This window comes from Actinia tenebrosa, unplaced genomic scaffold (genome assembly GCF_029948245.1).
Source record: "Actinia tenebrosa isolate PJP-AT-01 unplaced genomic scaffold, QUT_ActTen_1.0 PGA_scaffold0__85_contigs__length_37466705, whole genome shotgun sequence".
Classification (NCBI taxonomy): Eukaryota; Metazoa; Cnidaria; class Anthozoa; order Actiniaria; family Actiniidae; genus Actinia; species Actinia tenebrosa.
In genome coordinates, this window is record NW_028292569.1 from 4,060,125 (window position 1) to 4,084,771 (window position 24,647).

General features: G+C 34.4%; 2 protein-coding genes across 6 annotated transcripts; both read left to right on the forward strand.

Moving 5' to 3' along the window:
- Positions 1-1,238: 1,238 nt before the first annotated feature.
- Positions 1,239-8,010, forward strand: LOC148913288 (uncharacterized). Of its 2 annotated transcripts, XM_089028278.1 has the most exons (8): positions 1,239-1,351; positions 1,624-1,899; positions 3,916-3,990; positions 4,597-4,674; positions 5,677-5,787; positions 5,933-5,954; positions 6,147-6,183; positions 6,630-8,010. In XM_089028278.1, exons 1-8 carry the CDS (start codon positions 1,327-1,329, stop codon positions 7,026-7,028), a joined length of 1,023 nt encoding a protein of 340 aa, XP_088884404.1. In that variant the 5' UTR covers positions 1,239-1,326; the 3' UTR covers positions 7,029-8,010. The 2 variants fall into 2 exon arrangements, with proteins under 2 accessions (XP_088884404.1, XP_088884436.1); XM_089028310.1 differs by lacking the exon at positions 3,916-3,990.
- A 4,006-nt stretch (positions 8,011-12,016) lies between these two features.
- On the forward strand, positions 12,017-22,929 carry LOC148913289 (uncharacterized). Of its 4 annotated transcripts, none has more exons than XM_089028508.1 (6): positions 12,017-12,085; positions 16,748-17,113; positions 19,480-19,542; positions 20,597-20,638; positions 21,717-21,814; positions 21,952-22,929. In XM_089028508.1, the coding sequence occupies exons 1-5, from the start codon at positions 12,031-12,033 to the stop codon at positions 21,806-21,808; spliced, it is 618 nt and encodes a 205-aa protein (XP_088884634.1). In that variant the 5' UTR covers positions 12,017-12,030; the 3' UTR covers positions 21,809-21,814; positions 21,952-22,929. The 4 variants fall into 4 exon arrangements, with proteins under 4 accessions (XP_088884634.1, XP_088884601.1, XP_088884543.1 ...); XM_089028475.1 differs by lacking the exon at positions 12,017-12,085 and adding an exon at positions 12,278-12,380; XM_089028417.1 differs by lacking the exon at positions 12,017-12,085 and adding an exon at positions 12,387-12,721.
- Positions 22,930-24,647: the final 1,718 nt, after the last annotated feature.

The following is a 24,647-nucleotide window of genomic DNA, read 5'->3' on the forward strand; positions in this document are numbered from 1 at the left end:
AACTTCAAGTTCTTAGCATTTATTAGGATTTGTGCTTCCCTTGGTGAACAGAAGTCGCGCTCCCTCCCTGTTTTCCACGCTATTACCGGCTGCGACACTACGTCTTCATTCTATGGAAGGGAAACGGTCTGCCTGGCAGGCTTGGGTACCCGCACTTGGGTACTTTGTAACGACAATGTGACACCAACTTTGGAGTTCCTTGCTATACATCTATTTCAGCAGCTGACCTCAGATTCAATCCACTTCTATGAGCTTGAAAGAATGACTGTCGTCATGTACGATAAGTCAAGCCCCTTGAGCTCCATCAATGTGAGAATGGATCTATTTTTTAGACACAACAGAGCAATTGGCAATATTACTACTACCCAGGTAAGACAATTTAAAATAATATAATTAGAAATATAACCGTTGTTAATGCCAACGTTTTTGTCTCTAGAATGCACTATTGCAGTATATTAAGAGAGCTTCAGTAAGTTATCCTCCAGGCAGGTATCTGGACGAGTGACATAAGCAACCAGGATATTCCTTCTCCTGATCAATTTGGCTGGTTATTTACTAAAGTGTGCATGTAAGTAGCAGTGTACAAGAAGTAAATGTGTGAAGGCTGGCCTAGATTGCACTCCTCTTTGCAAGTGTCAATGCAATGGGAGTAACACACATTAATGAAAGAAATTTGGCGTTTGTGTAAGCTAGAAATATCTGTTTGAGATTCCCTTGAATCGGAGATACATGTCATACAAGATAGTATTCAATTGCATAAACTATAGGTATGGAAGTTTAAAAGTATCGAAAATGGGGAAATATGTAAAAATCGCCATACGTTTAGAAGAAAATGGGTATTTTTTTGTCTATTATCTTGGATGACCGAGTTGAGGACTGGGTACCAGCTTGATAAGTATTTATTTGAAAACTCGCCATTATTTCGATGTTTGAAATATATTTATTAATGGAAATGATAATAGCAAACAGTACTAGCTATTTGGAATCAAAAATATGAATTTTGAAAAGGATATCGGCCAAAAACCACATTTTTAAGATATTGACCACAGGAGGCCCATAACTGACTTTTTTCAGAAAATTAAAGTCCAATTAATATGGAATCCTGAAGAGATTGAAATGGGCACCGGTCCTAATATTGCTTACCATATTCTAATCTACATTTATGCAAATTTTGGTGCTTTTGTCCGCTGTGTATAGATCTGACCAAAATTTTGCACTTAGCAACCTGACTAAAAAGCTACACTTAGGATAAACAATATCACAGCACATCAAAGTGGAGGATATATATGCCGCGCTAGCAACAACCCAAACGAGAAACTTGTGACTATGGAAGCTGAAATAGTTGTGTTGTGTAAGTTATATTGAAATAATGCTTATAAAGGTGGTTCTAGATATAGCAGATTTCAAGAGGCCATACGACAGGGCATGAATATTATACAACGACTTTGAAATGAAAAGGGATTATATTTTGCATATAAAAAGTATATATTATTTTGCACCACATCATGTATAACTATAATCAACGGAATGCCCATTTTATTTATTTAGGTTCATATAATTTATCTAAATTATATGCTAACCCTATCAACTATAACGCCATCAGCTTTGATCTTTTTCTTACAGTCAAGCCACAGATTGACATTGATAATTCCACTAGGACAGCTGCGTCTTTCATAGGGGAGAAAATAGGTCTACACTGTATAGCAACAGGACAACCTCTTCCACGAATCACATGGTATGATCCACGTGGAAACCAGATTGTTTCAGGAATAGATTACAAAACAGAGAAAAGCGTGTTGACTTTCGAAACCAAAGATAGCAGTGATTATGGAGAATACAGATGTCAAGCAGAAAATGAAGTTGGGGAGGATGAACATTTTATTAACGTCAAGCAATTGAGTAAGAAAGTATTTATTTATAAATATTTATTAATAATGGTTTAACATACATTCAAATAATAATAATGATAATAATAAACAATAATAATAATAATAATAAATTCTTATAGAGCGCACTAAACTGACGTGTCAGTGCGCTGGGTGACACAAAATAAATAAATAAATAAATATATATATATAGTAAAGATTGGATTAAAGACGAGACATGTTCACTGTAACTCCGAGTTTCGTGCTTACGCACTCATCAGACAGACTTTAATGAAACATATTCCTATTACTGTGATATTTATATACAAGAGGTGTAATGATTATTTACAAAAGAAGTATTGTTCGGAAAGGAGTTAATTAGCTAGGCCTGGATTTCTATTGTTCATCAGATAGAACTTGTTTTCATGTCGGCATTTGGAGATCAATTCGGATCGCTTGTTTAAAAGAGTGTCGCTGTTTGTTTTGATGATAAGTAGCTTTTCTGTTAAGCACGGGTCACACCTCTTAGAAATGTTGCTGTATGGTCTGGCTGAAGTGATGATTGTCCATTCTATGTTGTAGTCTTTGTTGTTATCTTTAAGGTCCCAGATGTGTTTAGAAAGTTCGGTGCTGTTAGCGTATTTTCTATTTCGCAGAGATAGTTTGTGCTGAGTGTATCGTTGTTTGAATGTTCCTTCTGTCAGGCCAATGTAGTTTTTCCCAGTAGTGTCCTCGTTTGTTGTGACATGAGCGTTGTAGATGATGATGCTGGAGGAGAGGCAGTTGTTGTTTAGAGGGCATTAATCTTTTTTACGGCAGTTGCATGTTTTCTCAGAGGTGGTGGCGGGATCGGTATCGGTGTTGAAGATTTTCTTGTTGTGTTTGGTAATGCTGGTTTTCATGTTTTCCATGCAGCTGTAGCTCACTTTGATATTATTCTTATTGAAGATCCGGTGAAATCTGTGGTGCTTGGGAAAGTGTTTGTGTATGAGCTTCAGGAAGATGCTTCCGACGTTGGTTTGTACATTCTTGCTGTATGGAGGGTTGTACCAGATGATGTTCCGTTGTCTGTTTCTTTTTGAATGTGTAGATGGTTTATGGTTGTTGTAGGTCAGGGTTTTGGTATATCCGCTGGATTTCAGGGCGTGTTCATAGATGGGTTTGGCTTTGTCGAATTCGGTCTTGTTGCAGGATATGTTGGATATTCTACGGTTGATGGCGTCTGGTAGTTGTTTGATTATGTTGGGCGGATGATTCGACTTTGTGTTGATGTATAATGGCTGGTCGTTAGGCTTTCTGTAGGGGCAGTACGTTTTGTTTGCCAGGTCAAAGGTTACGTCAAGGAAGTTAACTATTTTCAGGTTCGTCTGTATGGTGATGTTAAGGCCGTGGTGCTTGAATAGTTTCGTTATGTCCTTTCTGATTCTGTCTGCTTGTGGTCCTGATGTATTCTTGAAAACAGCAAGTCCATCGTCTCTGTATAGTCCTATGTAGTCCTTCCCGTATTTAGCGCATAGTTTGTAGAGGATGAATAGACCGACTAGCTCACAGATTTCCGCGCCATCGTAGCTCCCCATGGTAACATCGAACATATTGCCTTTCTTCTTGATCCAGGGAGTGCCGTTGTTGAATAGTAGTGATTTGCGGGCGTGCATAATAATGTCAATGTCTCTGGCCGTGATTGTGCAGTATTTCTTGGCGAAGGACAATGCGTCTGTTAGAAGTTTCTCTGTGATGAAAGGGTAGAAGTTTTCAATGTCGAAGATAGCGAATGTATATTGGTGCTTGTCGAGCACTGTTTCAACAGTATAGACCACATTACATACTTTGTTATATATATATATATATATATATATATATATATATATATATATATATATATAATAAATTTTGATCATGGCAATAAATTTCATAGAAGTTTTATTAGTTTTTGGGTGAATGAATGGGAGGTAGGATGCATGGCTCAAAGGATCACAATGAATTAAGCCTTTGGTACATATAGTGAATGAGTTTCGCAAATTTCTTTATTTGTTTAATGACATTACAACAGTGTCCCAAAGTGTCAACAGGGAAAATGGAAACAAACCAACCACATACCCAGGAACAGCAAAAGTCACTAAACAGGGTATACTAGATGATTTTGTAACACTTTCTTTGAATGGCATTGGAATGGCTTCATCGTAAGGAGAGAGAAATGATAAAAGAGAAAGGAAGAGGGACAGAACAAAAAAAGAGAGAGAGAGAGATGGATGGATGGAGGATGAAATTGGGTCAAATAGGAAATGACTTTAAACTTAATTAAACATATCTATATGGCCCCAATTATAGCCAAGCAACATGTTTTCTTCACAGTAAAATTTGTCAGATAAAAATTATAGATTTTATTTAGCATATAAGTTGTGAGTAAATGACGTCATTTATTCAACCCTATTGTTCTTTTCTCTTTTAACCCAAAATTTCTCAACAGCAAGTGGCTCCCAGGCGAAACTTTTCACTAATCTGGTTTATATAATCATAATTGAGTCAAATTATCCTCAAATACTTCAATTATTCGGACTCTGAAAAATTAGGGCGTTTTCATCCGAGTGCCCCTTTTAAAAATGGATGAATGAATAGATAGTTTCTATAGATTGATAGGCGAATAGTACTAATACTCATACAATTCCCTTTGTAATTGAGACCGTCCAAATACAACAACAGCAACACTGTTCATTTTTTTCTTTACTTTTAGTTGCTCCAACCATTGCATCATTTCAAACAACAAGTAGCTGTAATCACGCATTGCCATCATCGCACGCTTTTTTCCAAGGTAAGCTTAGCTAGTCAGAACCCTCAGATCACTTTACTGCATGCTTCTTATGATTATCAATGCAGTACTACGTTTTGTTTTACAATGACAAGGAAAGTAACACCGGTATCCAAAGAAACAAATCGAAGTTGTGCGAACGGATAAACAAAACAGCAGCAAGCAAAATAAAAACAACCAAAAAAATGTTTTTTTCCCACTAATGTTGTGAATTAAATGCCATTAACATGAACTCGCCAAGAAGTCGCAGAAAATTTGAAACTATTTTCTTGAAGAAAGACTGTTGTACAAGGGTAAAATCTTGTTATTCAGAAGGTTTAACTTAATTGGAAGTGGAGATGACCGATGAAAGTGGAATCAAAGTGTTAACCCAAAGCAAAAATTTGAATCGAAAATGAGGTTTAGGCCTTCGTATGCTTATTTCCCATACAATTTCTAACTCCCATACATTTTCTATAAAAAAGCTTGACAAAGCTACTATGCATTCTAACACAAATGCAACAAAACATCTTTGTACAATTAAAAATACCGCTTCAAACAAGCATTTTATCATAGTACATCAGTTTCTAACTTTTAAAAAAAGGTTCTGAGTGTTAACCCAAAACGCAAATTGGGATCAAAACTCGTACAAAGGTCTAGTTTCACTTTTTTATTTTGCCATTATTGCTCGTTATTGAAAAAAATTTCCTCTTATAGGCATAAAAGTGATTTGTTGTGGGAAAACTATCCTGATATCAATAACAACAAAAGAACAATGTCACAAAATAACTTTAAAATGACATAAACCTGTTTCTTCTTATGTTATTCTTCTATTGTAAGGGTGTTGACGGAATAGGATGATTTTTTTCAAGTTGAAAACATAGCTGCAGTTTTTTGGTTTTTTTTTTTTTTTGTGAGGGGGGGGGGGGGGGGATTGAAAATAAATAATTATTGCTACTTTAGCATGAAAACAATCGCTTCGTTCTCGTCAACATTTCTAATTTTTTTCTTCTCTGTATTCAACAGGAAAAACATTTGCAGTAATCCACCTGTTGATAACGTGCATTTTATTCATAATAATTGCTGTCCTCATAACATATATTTATTATATCAAATATAAAATAAGCTATTTTAAGGGTAAGTATGTATACGTTTCTTTAATGTGTACCTGTTTTCTTTTACTTATCTTTTTCCTTTTCTTTGCTTGTTAATTAATGACCTACATTACGTAATCATACAATTACTTTTATTGATAACGTGTCTATATGTCATATATTTTCAGATAACAGAGAAGAAATTAGTAGGTGACGTAACTATACTAGGAATAAATACAAAAGCTTTGGACTGTTTGGAATTAATCAAATATTTAAGAATATGCCAACTAAAAAAGGCTATGCCTAAACAATAATTTTCTTCTGGAAAAATTAGAAGAAATATCAAGACCAGTTTTCCATTCAAATCGAACAAATTACAATATTTTAAATTTCCCCCAACAGATTACCACGTCCAGATGTGGCTGGAACAGAAAACGAGGTATGTTCCTGATAATGTATATCGATGTATGTACTTTTAAATCGGAGAGTTAATTTTTTTTTTATCGTTTCTTTCCTTCTTTCCTTTTTTGTCCTTTCGTTATCGTTTCCGTATTTCTTTCCTTTCTTCCTCCCGTTCTTATTTACTCCTTGATTTCCTCATTTCATTCCGCATTTTCTTCTTTCGCCCCTTACTCCCGTTTCTCTGTAACTCCCTCCTTTTCTTCCTTTCTTCCTTTTTTTTTTTTTTTTTGGTTCCTCTTTGTCCTTTCGTTCTTGTTTCCTTGTTTTCTTCCTTCCTTTCTTCCCCCCCTATTTTCTTCTTTTCTTTTTTGTCCTTTCTATCCTTTTGTCCTTTTTCCCTTCACCCCGTCTCTTCGTCCATCAGTCGTCCCTACACTTGCAACACTGTTGTGTTTTTCAAATTATGTCTTATATTAATCTCAGGACGCAAGCGTGGTTGCTGTAACAGCAATGGATTATTCTGCTACAAGCGAATTTTTAGCAGCAAATGCATCAGATACATCGCCAAATGAAGACTACGAAAGAATATCAGAAAAATCTCAGGCATCCTTGGACAATGCAGCGAATTCAGAACAAGGAACAGGAAACGACGACGTTCACGGGTCACAAATCCACCATGATTATCAAGAGCTTAATATTGATTCAATATTGTCGAACATGCAAGGCTACCAGGCTTTAACTAGGACTATGGGGGACGATGTTAGACAAGTAGAACTTCCCCTGCTTCTCCGCAAATACGAAGCATTACACTTTGTGCATAACCCACAAAGTTCAGAATATCAGAAACTACATATGTATGCAAATATCGAGGATAAAAAGTAAGATCAGGGATACAATGTCCGAGTTTTGTGATGTTTGTCGTTCAGCCTCATTAGCAATCAGAAATATCGGACGAATAAGGAAATATCTTTACAGCTCCTCCGCTGAGCGTTTAGTACATGCTTTTATTTCTTCGAAGTTAGATTATTGTAATAGCGTTCTATATGGCTTACCTGCCAAACATTTAAGTGAGTTGCCGCGCATCCAAAATTCAGCAGCCAGGTTGGTGACCAGGAGCAAAAAGAAGGAACATATATCTCCAATACTTTTATAACTTACATTGGTTACAAGTACATTTTCGTATCACGTTTAATGTATCATTCCTTACTTATAAGATCGTTAATTGTAGTGCACCATCTTATCTTATTAGCTTATTAGAGAAGCTAAAGCTTTTACATTCGCTGTTCCTAAACTGTGGAACAAACTTCCTAAGCACATTAAAAATGCAGAATATGTTAATATGTTTAAATCTCTACTTGAAACACACTTGTTCAAAATGGCATTTAATAGGTGATCAATATATTCTATCGCTTTAGTCATCATTAATTTTATATTATATATATATATCTTGTAGTTTTGTATAATTCTAAATAGGCACATACTATATGCATCAATTTTCCCATTGTATTCTATTTATATTTTTTGTTTTTTTTGTACATATTTTTCTTTTATCATTTAAGCGCATTGAGGATTGCGAAATGCGCAAGAACTGTTAATTAAATTAAATTAAATTAATGGAGTCCTCTTCAAAGCAAAATAATATTAATTCAGTGATGCTGGATGGCGTTTATTCTGTAGGTAAAGACATTTATAAATAAATCAGATATCAAATGTTAAAGTTCTACTTATATCAACTTTAACTGCCAATATATCGGTAAAAATATGAAAATACTATTAAGAAAATACTTTTAAGGCCTTTTGAAGTATATATTCAATGCAATTAATTGTAAATTCATTATAATAAACTTGGTTGATTGGTTACAAATGATTTTTGAGTATGTCTCTGATGTTTTCTCCATCCCTTAACACATGGTTATTTGCATTCTGTTCATTATTGTCTTCGTCTTCGTTCTCTATTTCCCAGTCATAATAATAATAATAATAATGGGGTTCTTCTATAGCGCATTTCACAATGTTTCAATGCGCTTTACATTGCAGTGGAGGACTTTTACGGGCTGCATATATTAAGGCACAATTAGCAGCCGTGCAGCTTACAATCATGAGTGATTTATTAGTATATTAGTGTTATGCCTCCAAATTGGGATAGGCTGTTGAACCGGGAGACAATCCCCTACTCTTACACGAATAATTCAACAGGTTCTTTTATGTCCCCCATTTACTGTTGGTTAGGAAGGGTTGGGAGATAAGGCCTACGGTTTAAAGTCCTTGTCCGAGAAGACTTAAAGGTTTAACCATTTGCAGATGTAATTACAAAGGCAGCACCTTCTCCTCAGTTATTTTAAGACCCTGAGTGTTGGTCCGGCCGAGGATTGAACCACGACCTCCCGCACAACAGACCGACGCTCTTTACCAACTGAGCTAACCGAGTGGCGGTTACTTGATTACTGAAGTTATGCAGCACAACACAAGTCATGATGATTTAGGATATATTCCTAACTTCTGCTTCTTCAATGTAGCCTAGGATTCTCCATGTGCTTTTTAAGATGCCAATCACTCTACTTTAACTCTAGCAGGAGAGAGTTCTTTATGAAATCTTATTTCTGCTGGGTTTCTTGTTCCCTCAGGATACGGGTTTTGTAGCCAGGGACCAAGAGGGTAAGCACTATCCCCAACCAGGTAAGGCTGTATTGTATGTTGACCATTGTTGTGCATGTGACCATTTGCTAGAATGTCTCCGTTCTCTGCTTTTATGTAAATTGATGTATTTCGTAGAACGCAGGAGTCGTGCATGCTTCCTGGAAAATCTTCAGCAACATCCATAAACAGCATTTTTCCGTTCACAACACCATGAACTACGACGTCGTGCTTTTGATAACGACTAAAGTAGTCAACTGCGCTTCCTTTGGGTGCTTTTATTTTGATATGAGTTCCGTCTATTGCTCCTGCTATCTTAGGAAGATCAAAATATGGTTGGAAAGTTGCATATTGCCTCTCCAGTTTCGACAACTGTTGTAGGAAACAATATATTCTCTTATCAATTACTATAGCTTGTTCACGACATCCAAAATGCTTCATAAACAGTTGTCTTTCCAGTATTCATTGCAATCCTTTTCTCGTATTTTGTCTCAGAACAGCTGGTCGAAGAACGTTCAGAAGGAGATCAAATGTATTTTTACAATAACTTACAAATTTCTCGCTTGCTGATTGGTTATTTTTTATCATCAATTAGAAGACAGACAGACAAAGCTGACGTCAACGAGCGCGCGCTCTTTCCGTTGGTTGTTTTGATCGCTAAAAATGAGACGTTTTTATCGTTTTTGTTATTGTAAAAAACAAATAGACATCAGTTTTTTATGTGTCTGTCCTCTTATTGACGATAAATTGTGTCATCACATTGCCAAAGTAATATGCGGCTTCGGCTTCGCCTCGTGAATCCACACTACTTTGACAATGTGATGACACAATTTATCGTCAATAAGAGGACGGACACATAAAAAACTGATGTCTATTTGTTAATCGTCCCATCCTCAGTTGACGACTAAAGAAGGCTTCTGGAATAGTTTAATTGATCGCTAAAATAAATCTCAAACCAGGAGTGTTCTGGTCTAGGTAATAGCCAATACTGCTGTAATCTTCGCCGCCGTTTTCCATTATTCATTTATTCGGAGCGCAATTTGATTTTGAAGTTGCTGGACTCTCAAAAGATAAAGCAGCATCATAAGTTTTTGCTGGATGTAAATCAGATCTTGAAAAAAAAAAAAAAAAAACAATAATAATAATAAAAAAACAAGGAAGAAAAATAGAGAGGTGATTATGTTTCGAGGCAACATTTTAGTACTGTAAACACTCGTGTTGCGACGCGGAAAACACGTCATGTTGCAGGGTTTTGATTTGATTTTTTTAATATACTATCTTTGATACTAGAAATCTTAGCTAAATATTTGTGTGTTTTGGTTCATCTATATGTTAGAGCACTTTCCGCACTTTCCGCTTTCTGCGTTTTACCGCGACCCGAACACAGCTAGTCTCCCCCACAGCCGCTTTCAAATTCAGTGTCCTCACTCAACGCTTTCTTCACTGAGTAGCGGCTGCTTACCCGAGCACAACATTCCTTTCCTATTGTTTGTGTTCAACCAATCAGATAAGTCTCATTGTGTTTCAAGAACCAATCAAAACGTTTCGAATTTGACAACTTGTAAACATTCATGAGAGAAATAATTCTAAGACGCAATAGAGTGGAAGTTGGAGAAAATCTTTGGGAAATTAAAATGGAATTCGTTCTTGTTAAATGTTTAATGCCCAAAAAAAGTTATTGGAGACGGAACTAAGTGTTATCTTTGTTCATAAAGAAAGAAAGTATTTATATTTTTATAAGTTTAGCTATCGACATTGTTTTATCGGCCGATAGTGAATTCGAGTTTGTACTTGCTATCGAGCTCGTACCAAAATATTAGAAGCAAAAATAAACTGGAAAACTTTTTTAAAAAGCGTAATTTAGACTCATGGAAGTTAAACGAGACGACTCAAGATTTAAGATATTGAATTCGAAAATAAAGTCTGAATTTTAATAAACGAAGAAGATAAGCCGCGCAGATCACTTTTTTAAACTACGAATGCAGTGTAAAGCTAAAGAAAATCGCAAAAAGGCTAGATAACTTTTAAATCTGACACTGTCACACCGATGACTTCTACGGGTATTCATTGTAAACTTCTGGGTAACGCTCACAGTTCTGGTATTTACTTCGCGTATACTGCGAGGATTAGCTCAAATTTCATACTGTTAGAAAATTTGTTTTGTTTTGTTTTGTTCACACTGTTAGAAAAGTCGTGAAAAGTGAACACGAATCGTTAGCTAAAGCGTTATCTTATGGCCAACCTTCTAACGTCGCGTTAGCAGTTTATATGAAATGTCAAGAATTTCGAACTCCTGTTATTCAAAAAGTCCTCGAGCTTGTCTCGAAATAAATTACTGGGCTATGCTCTAGAGCGCCAATATTTTATTCCTTTGAGCGATTTCCCATATCCAGTAGGCAGATTTTCAAAGAAATCTTTTTTTTCTTGTAAAATCTTTCGTATGGCGTCTTTCTGATGATCATTAAACTGTTTGATGCGAAATTTCTTAGCTGCTACCTCGAATACTTCCTCTAACGACGCATCTTATTTTCCATATGGCGCGAATGGTTCCTGGATTTCGAGAACTAAGCCGTGATTGGTTAATTCATAGGAAAGGAATGTTGTGCTCGGGTAAGCAGCCGCTACTCAGGGGAGAAAGTGCTGCGTTGCGTGACGACACTGAAAGCGGCTGCGGGGGAGCTAGAACACAGCAGGCCGAACAATTTTTATGTCGAAGCCAATTTTTGTCATGAATCAAAATAACTCGGACAATTTTTGTCCGTCTAGTGTGAAGGACCCGATCTCACTAGGCTAAATTTATGTGTTTTGCAAAAAACATCTGTTAACATCAGTCGTTTCCTAGTGCGAAAGTAACTTCTTCATCTTATCAAAATTTGTCTCGCTTTACCGAACTTCAAAGACGCCATCGGCCTGCTTCGAAGCAGAAAATATTTTTTTTCAAACGTCATAAATGTCGATCAGATATCTTGATCCTTAACGCAATCAAGATACTAAAAGGAATAATGTAACTTTTTTCAAAGAATATGTAGAAGAATATGTAGAAAATATTCGGTTAAAAAATATGTTTATTCACATTGCGCTTAGTTCTTGGAATCATGCTATGATTTCAATTATTAAAATTGGCAAATGTAAACAACATTATTCAAGATTATTCATATTTTGACGTTGGCATTGAGTGATATTGTTATTGAGACTATTTTTAGACATTAAAAAAAAAAATTCCAAGAAATCCAACAATTTTTTAAGCGTGATGGCTAGAGAAGTTAGTAGATTGTGGATTTTTATGGTATTTCTTTGGAGAACAGGTAATATGCCAACATTAACTTAAAAAATATGTTTATTCACATTGCGCTTCGTTCTTCGAATCATTCCGTGATTTAATTATTAAAATGTTTTCGTGGCTTGGAAGATGTCAACAAGATTAATCAAGCGTCCATATTTTGACATTGGCATTGTGATATTTTTATTGAGACTATTTTTAGACGTTAAAAAAAATTTATCGCCTAATACTAAATTTCCAAGAAATCCAACAATTATTAATCGTGATGGCTACAGAAGTTAGTAGATCGTGGATTTTTATGGTAGTTCTTTGGACACCAGGTAATAAGCCAACCTTCGGTCCATTCGCCTGAATGCGAATACATCTTCGAATTATACCTTCGAAGAGATACTTATCCGAAATATGGCATAATACTCTTTGTGACAAAATAAAAATCTTGTCAATCACGTCGTCATAAAATTTACAAGGATGCGATTGACGAACATTTATTTCTATCACAAAGTACCAGTATTTGGGCATATATCGGTACAGCAAAGTTCTCTTCGAGGGGATAATGATAACGAAATTGTTCGGTTGGAATTTCCTGTTATGAACATATTTTTAACGAAGAAACTGCCACGGGAAAGAGCGTATTTATTCGCAAGCTCTTCAAATGTTAAGCGTAAGTGAATTGTAAGGCCCCGTACACACTATGCCGGATAAATTTGAATCCGAATTTCTATTTATTCGGTTAGGCCTACCGTCGACACTAGTCCGGGCGAATTCGGAACAATTCTTCACCGAAGACGATTTTTAGAAATGGAACCGAATAAATTTATCCGGCATAGTGTGTACGGGGCCTAAGTCAGTTTTCCAAATCGTACGTTGGTGCTTGGCGGCAAAACTACAATTATGCTCCAGAACTACAAAAAATGAAATCATTTCTCATATTTTTTCCAAATTTTACAAGAATATGGCAATATCTGACTAGTTTGCATTGAATCTTTCCAATTTTACAAAAGAGAGAAAAATTTAATCACAATTTATTAAAAAAAAGTGGACAAAATTAGGGTTATCAAACTTTGTCAAATTTCTATGAAAAACGTTGCAATTTAACAGAAGTAAGCCTAGTCAATTCCTTAAATCAAAACAGTAAACAAATTGGCGGTAAAATATAAGACTTTTTATTAAGAGTTTGACACAACAGCAAATGACAACATGATTTATATAAATTCACTATTATTTTTCGTGTTGGCAAAAAAATGGCTAAAAATGTATATTTAAGTACAAAAAAACTCAGGGTAAAAGTATCACTTTTTTACTAATATTTGATGCTCAACTTGAGCCACCTCACGATAGCACCACTGGCATAGAAATTTCTGAGGTTGCCGAAAGATCCGTTGAACTGGTGTACAGTGAGCTCCAAGTACGGGTCAGAACAAGCGATGTAGTATGTGAATACAGGCAAAATTGTAAATCTTTAACTCAATTTTTTATGGCCCCGTACACACTATGCCGGATACATTTGAATCCGAATTTTTAATTATTCGGTTCCATTTCGAAAATTCGTTTTCGGTGAAGAATATTTCTGGATGAAACTTGTCAGGAAACCTTAATAAATTATTAAAGATAACCAAGAAAATATTAATATTCTCTTGAGATAACTGAAAGTCACTGGCATTTAATGTAAAACTTATCATAACAAGCGACAACTCTTTCGATCAAGGCTCTACGCGGCACTAGTTGAGCGATTTGTACGACTAGAAAAACTAAAACTAGGTGAAACTACGAACTCTGAAATGGTGGTGAATACAACCTCAAGTTTGAACTTATCTGAATCGATCGGTTGAAGAAGGCAGTTGTTTATTTCGTTAATGCCGTCGGTTTTAACCAGTTTTCTAGGCGCATCTGCTCTTGAAATATTTCCATATTTCAGGAATATTTCATCCACACTAGAATTTGAAAGCATTTGTGGACATGAGAGTTGGCAGTATCTTTTTTAAATGAGTCGAAAGTGTGTCTTCATGACTTCAGCCATTGTGCATATGGCGGCCTGCTTCAAACAGTCAAAACGTTGAAAAATGCCGAAAAACTATCCAAGTTCAGCGAGCCGTAATTTTTCAAAACTTCTCATTCATTTCTGGAGAGATTTTGAGTTTTCTCCCCAATAAAAGGCAGGAAAACAAACGGAAGACGGTAGGATTTTTCATCTTCAATTGTTTGTGAATATCTTGATGTTGAAATGAAGTTTGAAGTACGACAGTTTTTTTCTCAACTCATGTTGAGTTGTTGAGGTCTTCTTTTGATGCCTTTTTTGCTTTGCATTTACATGTTTTGCAAAAGAAAGCCACACTTTTGTTAACTAGTATTTCATAAAACTTTAAGCTATAGCTAAATTCTTTCAAAGTAAACTAAAACGTCTCTTTTTGAGCGACTCAAACACTACATGACTTGTGGCACGTACAGAAAGCCCTTACAATGCAGTTCTCGTTTGACATGCTCTGTTAACTTTACTTTTTGTTGCTTCGCCTCTTTTTAATCTCAATGCCTTGCCATATAATAAATATCTTATTAACCTCGTTTGCTCGGTCCGTACCGTAAGTTATGGATCCTCGTTTTTTCCACTTTTTTATGGCCCGCGCGCTACGCGCTTGGGCCATAAGGCAGTGGAAAAAACTCGGTCCATAACTTAAGGTACGGACCTCGCATTCGGTTTATAAGAGCTATATATATATATATATATATATATATATATATATATATATATATATATATATATACACCGAATCGCTAAAACTTTGACATTTTAAAGATATATATACATATATGTGTAACCCCCTTTTTTCTATTGTCATACCTGGATTTTCAAGGAGAGACAATAGGAAAAAGGGGATACATATATATGTATATATATCGCTAAATTGTCAAAGTTTTAGGGATTCGGTGTATATATATATATATATATATATATATATATATAATTCAGTGTAGTGTAGTGAGTGTATAGTAGTTTAGTTTAATAAGCTTAGTTTATTCTATGATATAATTTTTAATTAATTAGTGGTATAATGTAATTTCTCTTGAAGGATTTACCGTGGATAAATAAAGTTATCTATCTATCTATCTATAAATTAAACCGCTATGCACTACAACCCTGGCATTCCCTCCCTCTGCCTTTAAGAACTGAAGATAACTAAATTTCCATTGCAACAGAAAACACTACACTGTAAAGAGGAAGGAGTGCGCACGTGAAGCTATGTCTATGAATGAGTACTTCGAAAAACAGCAGATTATGTATAGTTAATTATTATTGTTTCAAGAAGGTGGAATTTCAAGGGTTTCATTGTTCCTGTATATTAGCCAAAACGAAGAGCTCTTCTTTTTTAATAAAAGTGGAGAGAAAAAGCGTTAAAACTTGCTTTACCCAAAATATAAGTACATTATTCACTTTTTTCACATTTTGACGGTTTTCAGGGTTAGCCTCGTATCGGTGTTTAAATATTCACAAATACCAACAGCTTCACAACTTCAACAATACAAACACTTTGAAACTCGATGGACCTTGACTGGAACACGTGAATATACCGCACAAACTCGAGGCTAATCCTATGCAAATGAGTCTGTAATCAAGAAACACAGCGGTAATTTGGAATTCGAAAGGGGTCTATTCAAGCAGAAGGAAAGAATAAAAGGCGATGGCGTCCTTGAGATTTCAGTACCTTTTCATCTTCTTGCTTTTAACCTTATTCGAAATCGTTGAGCAAGGTAAAGAATGTCTTTAATTTTTAATAGTTTTTGTCCAAATGATCTGAAAAACAAATAACCTGTTGAAAGTAGTCATAGTTGACTGACTGATGTACACAATGCAGTTTGGGTGTTATCGATATCCTTTATCGTCTACAAAGCTCCGTAGCAATAGGTTTAGTTTTTCGCCAAAACGGTTTGGAATTAGGTCAATTTTTTGTTAGGTTATCGTCCAGAATTTATTCTTACCTCAGCTATTCTCTGCACACAAATTTTCAAAATGGATAGACCTATATATAAAATGTCTTTAGAAAATATAAAGAGCCTTCTTACTAGTGTTTTTCTTCAAATCTTCGTTTTCCTACCCTTTGAAGCATGCGTATATAAAATTATATCAACATCAGTCAATGTCGTTTTATAAGACGGGTTTACGTGTCCTTGTATATAGATTGACTGAACAACACGAACACGATTCACAAAGGGTCGGTTGAATTCAGCAGTAGGTGTACGTAATGTCCGCTATTTTGGATTTAGAAACAAATAGTAGTTTATGAAATCAGCTAAACACTATTTTGAGAGCTAGAACTCGCCAAATTCAAGCTTGATTTCCATCGGTGTTGTTGAAAGAGTTCGTCGAGATTCTCCGAGTTCAGGCTGGCAAATCTGGATTTTTGCTTTTTTGCTGGAGGCTCTTCTGGTGGTTCTACTATTTCAGAAATCAGCCATATTCTTCTATAGTAATTTTACTGGAGTTATGACTACAGCTTGTATTTGTATTTGTGTACAAACAAAACTCAAATTTTCCCACCGGTGTCGAAGCGCATCACAACTGTGTTTGCACATGGCAATGCAAACACGGCTCTCGGCCAATCACAGCACGCGTACTATCTGAATTTTTTTATAATACCATATAATAGCAAACATATATATTAATGCCTTATAATTTTCTTCTTGTTTGACAAAGTATACTCCATAAAGGGTCCAACACATATCAGATGTTCCATTGGAGAAGATGCCTTGTTTATGTGGAATACGATGGATCAAAAAGAAATCCTTTCTGCCAGCTGGGGAATAAGAAAGGGCACCATCCCCGATCCTCAGTTTATCAGTGTTAATGGATATAATGGAAAAGTGCACCTTAACAAAGATATTGATGCGGCATTGAAAAAGAGAGTAGAATTTATTGGAAACTTGACAATAGGTCGTGCTTGGTTTGTGTTGAAGAACCTTACTGTCAATGATGCTAAAGAATACATTGCAAGCATCAGTGACACTGTATCTATAGTTCTACCATATTATGTGCACCTAATGGTTGCAGAGAAAGGAAAAGGTAAGCCATGCACTTTAATGGGAGTAACATAACTTATTTATTTCATATAAACTTCTGATTCCCAACTTCTAATTCCCTAATCCACATAGACCGTATTCTCTTTTAGGAAAAATAATACGATATATATATTATGCACATTTGTTGTGAAGTGTTATCGTCAGGTTGAGTGTTGAATAGTAGGATAGGATAGGATAGGATAGGATAGGATAGGATAGGATAGGATAGGATAGGATAGGATAGGATAGGATAGGATAGAATGGAATGGAATGGAATGGAATGGAATGGAATGGAATAGAATAGAATGGAGTAGAATAGAATAGAACTTTATTTGTGCTCTCTATTTTACAAATTAATTGTTAAATATTTTGATGATTACAATAAAAATTTGAGGAACCACTTTCTACCTAAAAATAGCAGTGCTAATCAAGTTAGGTAGCAAATTGGTCTTTTGGTACTGTTTGATAATTGTTACAAGAATAAGTATAGAAATAGGAAAATCCAAAAACAAATGTGATTAGATTGGAGTAAAAATAATAATAACAATAAAGAAAGAGAAAACTATAAAAGAAAAGAAGGAAGAAAACATGGGCGAAAAGTAAAGTGCATCAGAGTAATTAGTAAGTTTTTAAAATTGGATTTATTATTAGTTTTTTAAAACTTGAACGTTTAGTTATTTTTAATTCATCTTTGAACTTGTTCCAAGTAATGGCACCGACGTAACGGATATTAAATTTGCCATAATTAGTTCTTATTTTGGAAATATAGAAAGAGTCTTTTGAAGCTAACCGTGTTCTGTAGGTATGTATTTTACTTAATGGTATGAAGAAGTCATGAAAAACTGATGGCAGAGTGTTTGAGTGAAAATCATACATAAATATACAATTATTCAAATAAATTATATCTTTGAGTTTAAGTATTCCCAGAGATTGAAAAAGTGGACTTGAAGGAGCTCTGAAGTCAGAAAAGGTCATTGTTCTTAAGACTTTCTTTTGAAGTGTAATAAGAGGTGTAAGACTAAATGGGTAGGTGTTTCCACATGTTATAACAGTATAAGTCAAGTGGGGATAAATTAAAGTATGATATAGTTGTTTGAGTATGGTTATAGGTGTATAATGGCGAATTTTGCATAGTATACCGATAGTACGCTTTAATTTCATGACAATATGTTGAATATGATTTTTGCCAAGAAAGATGAGAGTCTATAAATACACCTAGATAGCTGATGCACTTTACTTGTTTCACCAGTTTTTGATCAATAAACTGCTTGGTAGTGTGTTTAATACTCTTCTTTTGGCAAGAAAGAATATTGTTAGTGGTGACTGACCTTTGGACAACCTGAGCTGGACTAAGTCATTTCAAAGACTTTCTCTAGTTCAAGTCTTCCTTAAGACTACACTCACCTGGATGATCACTGACTTCACAACAACGTCTGGGTTCAATGTTATGAAGCAAAATATAGTCTTTGTAGTATTTCGACAACAATACGATATGTTGGTTATATTGTTAGACATATTCATAACTTTGTTCTTAAAAAATAATTGATAGATAGTTTATTATACTACAGATGGTTATGGGCGCGCCGGGCCATCGATATCAGATGGCTTTTTGAATGTCAATAATTATTTACCATATTCTTAGTCACAAACTAATCCAACGCTGTCTTTTTTAATTAAAACCTAGCCCCAAGTAGTGACCTTATCTAACCACGAAATGTTAATAGGAAATCAGGTTAGCTATTTATAGACGAACCTAGACAGCTTTAAACACACCGGCACTCAATCGACTTATTATTGAGGAATTAATTCATACAAATCAAGCAGATCTCGCAAATCTTTAATGAATAAAGACAATCGTAAGTCGATCCTGAATATAGCATAAGGTTTAAGCACTTGGTATGTTTGTTATTCATCATTCTTCCATTTTTCCTTAAGTTATTAAAGTTATAGAATTATTTACTTACATATTCTCTCTGTTCCACCTTATTAACCAACCAACCAATTATAAACCAACCTTCAAGTCAACAAAGCAACCAATCACTATTTGGTCATACCACTACCACTACAACAACAAATGAGGCAAACAGAATAACTGAAACTAAAAAAATAAAATTATGCTGCACATTCTTACAGTGCTCATGGGTATACCGCTGACCACTTTCGTGAAGAGCAGCCATTTTTCCCGTAACTCAATATCTCGTATATATTCAAGTACACATATGTCGAAAATATGAATCAAAACTTGCAGATATAAAGAAACGAAAAAAAAAAAAAAAAAAGTCCCCCATCTTGATTTACGCCCAGACAACTGGAAAAAACTACAAGGATCCCGCGCGATATTGTTTTAATTATTACGTTTTCCCTCGACAGAAAAGACAACAGAAGAGCCTTCTCCAACCCCAGAAACTACAGCTGCTGCTCCGAACATTACACGTAAGGCTTTGATAGCTTCAGCATACATAAAATTCTAGAATACCGATATACAGTTATAATATGCATATATTATAGCATCGCGATTCACTCTCAATAGTCTCTTATATTTTTAAGACGACAATATTTCATGGTATTGTCGTTTCAAACTTAAGGGTTCTCATTGGCTAAAGCGCGACGAAAAGGAAGGCTTGAGCTTGAGCTTGAGCTTGAGCTTGAGCTTGAGCTTGAGCTTGAGCTTGAGCTTGAGCTTGAGCTTGAGCTTGAGCTTGAGCTTGAGCTTGAAGAGAGCACGTCAAATTTTTACGCTTGTTGCTTGCGCCATAGCGCGCGCTCGTAAGGAGAATTTCGCTTGTGATCAAAGAAAATCGGTCATCAGTTTTTTTTTCTTTTTCGTATGTTAAATTCTTTAGAATCGCGATACAAAACTAATTACGATTTTGAAACGACAATAGCACGAAATATTGACGGCGTTGGAAGAAAATATATTCGGTATTGGGCGGAGTCGCGAACTCCCCACTAGCCGTCAATGTTTCGTGCTATTGTCGTCTCAAAATCGTAATTAGTTCATAATATTCATTTCAGCACTACATGCAAGCGTATTTAAAATACCTATAGTTGTCTTGTTTAAAAAGTTCTCTTTCTAAATGATTAATTCTTAATATTGTCATCTTATATCATTTTAATGTGCATAACTTTCTTCTTTTTTTATCTTAGTCCTTAATTTGTACCTTTATAATATTTTACTCTTCTTTAATTTATTCCAGATACCTTTCCTAAAATAGTGTTCTTGCATCAGTTTCTTAATTTTGTTAGTTTTGCATAAATAATTTAACAATAGATTGTTAAACCTTTTTTGGCAGGCTGGAGTCAATCGCGACTATACGGTAGAAAGGAGAGAGAGAGAAAGAGAGAGAGAGAGAAAGAGAGAGCTAATTATTACCAAAGTACGTCGCATGTCAATGACATCACTCGGCTGTGTATAAGGAATCAACAGTCTGAATAAACGCACATTATAAATGTGTACCTTATTTTATTTCTTTTATTATTGATATAGGAGCACCAACAACTAAAACAACTACATTTTCGAACATTACAAGTAAGTTCAATAATAAGTAATCACGTTATATTAATATATAGCAGCATTTGAATTTATAACGTTTAACTTGCAGGAATATAATTTTTTTTTTTTTTAAATACCAGTTATTACTCTGCACATTCATATTTATACTCTTATGTTTACTCTCTGTATTCCTGAAAAAAAATAGCATTGAATAATTGCTCTGAAATGGACTGTCAATATTACGTACAGATCGATCACACATTTTATTTGAGTGGAGATAATGTTATGAGGCAGCTTTGGTAGTAGGATATAATTGTATATGGTTTTTGAAAGATATATTGATAACTCAAAATTTGAATTCACCTTTTTCTGCTGCTAGAAAAATGAGCTAAGATGAGCTAACCATTGGAGTAGAATGTTATACATAAGCTGAAGGTTTAGAGTTTAGAGTTTATTTGTTTTGTCACGAGCGAAAATAAACTTTGTTAATGCCACAACAAAAAGTCAAAATAAGATAAGGATGCTTTTAATGAAGCCGATGGCGTATTCTAGTACAAGCAACCTTTAGTATGTTACAAATTTAGGGTTAGGTGGTAGAAGAAGAAGAAGAAAACATTTCCTTACATTATTTATTTATTTTAATTTGCTGCTTCTTTTTTCGTTCGATTTGTCTTATTTTTGCGTTTTGTTGAAACACTCGAATGCGGCTCATCTTGATTTTATGTACAGAATTATAGAGTAATCAATGGATATAAATGATAATTAAAATAGGTTTCGCTTAGATGAGTAGTAGAAAACAATTCCTTACATTATTTATTTGTTGTTTCTTTTTTCGTTCGATTTGGCTTGTTTTTGCGTTTGGCTGAAACACTCGTATACGGCTCATCTTGTTTTTAGCCTTCATTGTCTTACATTTACCGTCACAGATATTTAACAGCATGTTCATGAACCTGAAACACCGTAGTAAATAAAGAGAAAGAGAGATGGAGGGGGATGCTAAAAAGCACTTTTGTTTTAAAAATTGTTGTTTTTCTTCATAAGGGAACTCAAACTTATTATTTTTATTTCTGTACTCTATTTAACTTTTGATTAACCTAACTATTTCTCTTTTAAGCACCACCCGAACCGAACTCGTCGAACATACTAAGGCACATTAAGGGTTACATGATATTAATGGATATTGCACTGGTGATGTGGCACTTTTAAATTTAGGTAAAGGCCGCACTTAATATTAAAAAATAATATACTTATCGATGTTTATTACAACTTGAATTTGACTAATTTCATTTATTACTACTTCAATATAATTGCAAGCTTTAAAGATAATTTTATTTTATTTTATTTTCCAGGGTTTTTGCTTCCAAAGAAAAGGTGAAGACAGTCAAAATAATTTTTAGATAATTAAAATTTCTTATTATTAATTTTTTTATTTTTAGATAACTAAAATTTCTTATTTTCAATTTTTTTGTTTTTCGATAATTAAAATTTCTTATTTTAAATTTTTTTTTTTGATAATTACATTTTTTTAAATTATTATTTTATTTCGTATTTTATGTAGATGTATTATAACCACCGTTCGAGAACTAATTAATAAAAAAATACCACATGCATTTGATGAAAGTAGCTAAAGACCACGAGTGTGTAGTAAGGAGTATTTCCTAAAATTATACTTTTGTGTATTCGTAGATGTGATATTAAAAGGAAATACCTTAATACTCTAAGAATTAAGGAAAAATGCAACTTGATTTGATGAAAATGCTTTAATAGCACTTGTGGTACGCACTTTTGGTTTTAAGCCAGGATCAAGGATTCAAAATCCGTCATTCTGATTGGACAATCAATTTAGACAATGATTACACGTGATCTTATTACCTATATAAGAGTCTCTTTAGAACCATCGTCGCATTACGGTTCGAATCTACTTGTTCGCATTTTATAGCATACTAAGAGCAACTGAAGAAGGATACGTCATTACCTATCCGAAACCGGCATTGCTAACTGCTAAGACTATTAAAACAGTTCTAGGATTTATTCAGATCCTCCAACAGTGTCTAACAGGAAGGACAAATCGCTAAAAGAACTTTTGGTCAGAGCCAAAATACCTTCCATTTAAATAAGCAACCAGTTTTTTTTTTGAAAACGGCGAATGTAGAAGGTGAAGGCAGTGCCATTTTATAAATAATGTTCATTAATTATTCTCGAACGGTCGTATTTCCTATACAGTTGTAATTGTAATGCAGCATGTTTTAACAATAACAATTAGGTTAACAGGAAGAGGTGAAAATCCATTTTGTTTCTTAAAAAAATAAAATTCCTTTTTTTAGGTATGTAGGCGTCATAGATGTTGTTTATTTTATTTTTCTTTCTATTCAATAAAACATTTTTAAAAATGAAAAAAAAATTTTTAGAAAAAAAAATAATTTTTTTTTGACCTATTTTGTTTTCATTCCTTGTGGCGAGTACATTCTGTTAAAGTGCTCTCGAAGGATTCCTGCAGACCTAAAGGAATTGCACAGAACTACTTTGAGATGGCTTTCTTAGTAATTAAAAATTTGTTATGCGTGCTTTCAACCTTTCTCTAAATTTAAATATAGATAGATAGATAGATAGATAGATAGATAGATAGATAGATAGATAGATAGATAGATAGATAGATAGATAGATAGATAGATAGATAGATAGATAGATAGATAGATAGATAGATAGATAAAACTTTATTTTACCACGGTATAAAGATCAGGATTTACAAAATGTTTGAAATAATCAACTAATCTACATTAAGTTTAATCTAATCTAATGAAATAAAATAAAAAACCTGCTTTCCATGAATGCCGTGTTTTACTATTCGTAATAGGTTCCCAATGTTAAATGGGAGAATACAAAAATAACGATTTATACATATTTGCGATGTACGGTTCTTTGAGCCTATAGATACAAAAAACAATTAGAGCATGCGCACTTGATATATGACCTATACATTAAAACTTGGTGGATTTTGCAATAGACCCCTCATGGAGTTCCATACCTAAGCTACCACATTTTTTTAAAAAAGCTCTTTTCAGATTAAAATGTAAAAATCCTTTGAGGATACCAACACAGTAGAGTGAAATTTTATCTAACGAAAAAGCTACCGAAGGGGATTTTGGTTGTGTGAAGTATGAAACGTCACAAGGGCGGATCCGGGAGGGGGGCAAAGGGAAACTGAAGCCCCCCACTCCCCCCTTCAGCAGAAAAAAACGATGTTTTTTTTTTATTTTTTCCCGTTGAGTTGACTGAAGAAACTAATTTAGCCCCTCACCCCCCACCCCCCCTACCATATCACGCATTTATTGTTTATTTATTTTAATTTCTTCTTTCTAATTTCAACCTTTTCTTAACTTCTTATATAGAATAATGACTATTTCTTTTGGTTTCAAGGGAAACTAATAATATTCATGTAACACTGTGGAAACAGCCATTGAATACGGGAATATAATTAAGGAATATAAAACGCACGCACGTATCTCTTACGGAGATATAAGAATAAGCTGGAAGCTAAAGCTGAGCAAGAGAGAAACAAGCTTAAGAACCCGAGGCGTAGCTAAGCGTTTCTCTTGCTTTTCACAGTACAGAGACATAACAATAGGTTTTTGTATAGCTTTTATAAGATATTTGCGTGAGCGTGTCCCTGTCCTTTGATATAAACACGGTAGCCAACTAATCAGCGCACGTAAAATATTTCATAATGCAATTTGCAGCTGAAAGAGCTACGCAGCAAGCAGTTGATCTAAGTTATCCATAAACATACATATAATATACAATAGAATAAAATAGATTTTCTGAATACATTACATCAACTTAGTAATATGTATCAATATCCAATCTATAATATAAATTGACAAATAATTTTGTTTCAGCTGTTTCTGATTATTCCGGGAACAACTCGGTTAGATTCGAAAGTGCATAAGGATTTCTTTTCTTCTTACTTTCTACCTTGGATTTTTTATTTTGACACTTCCATTTTGGTTTTACTTTCTGGTGTTGACTAAGAAAATATAAAAAAAAG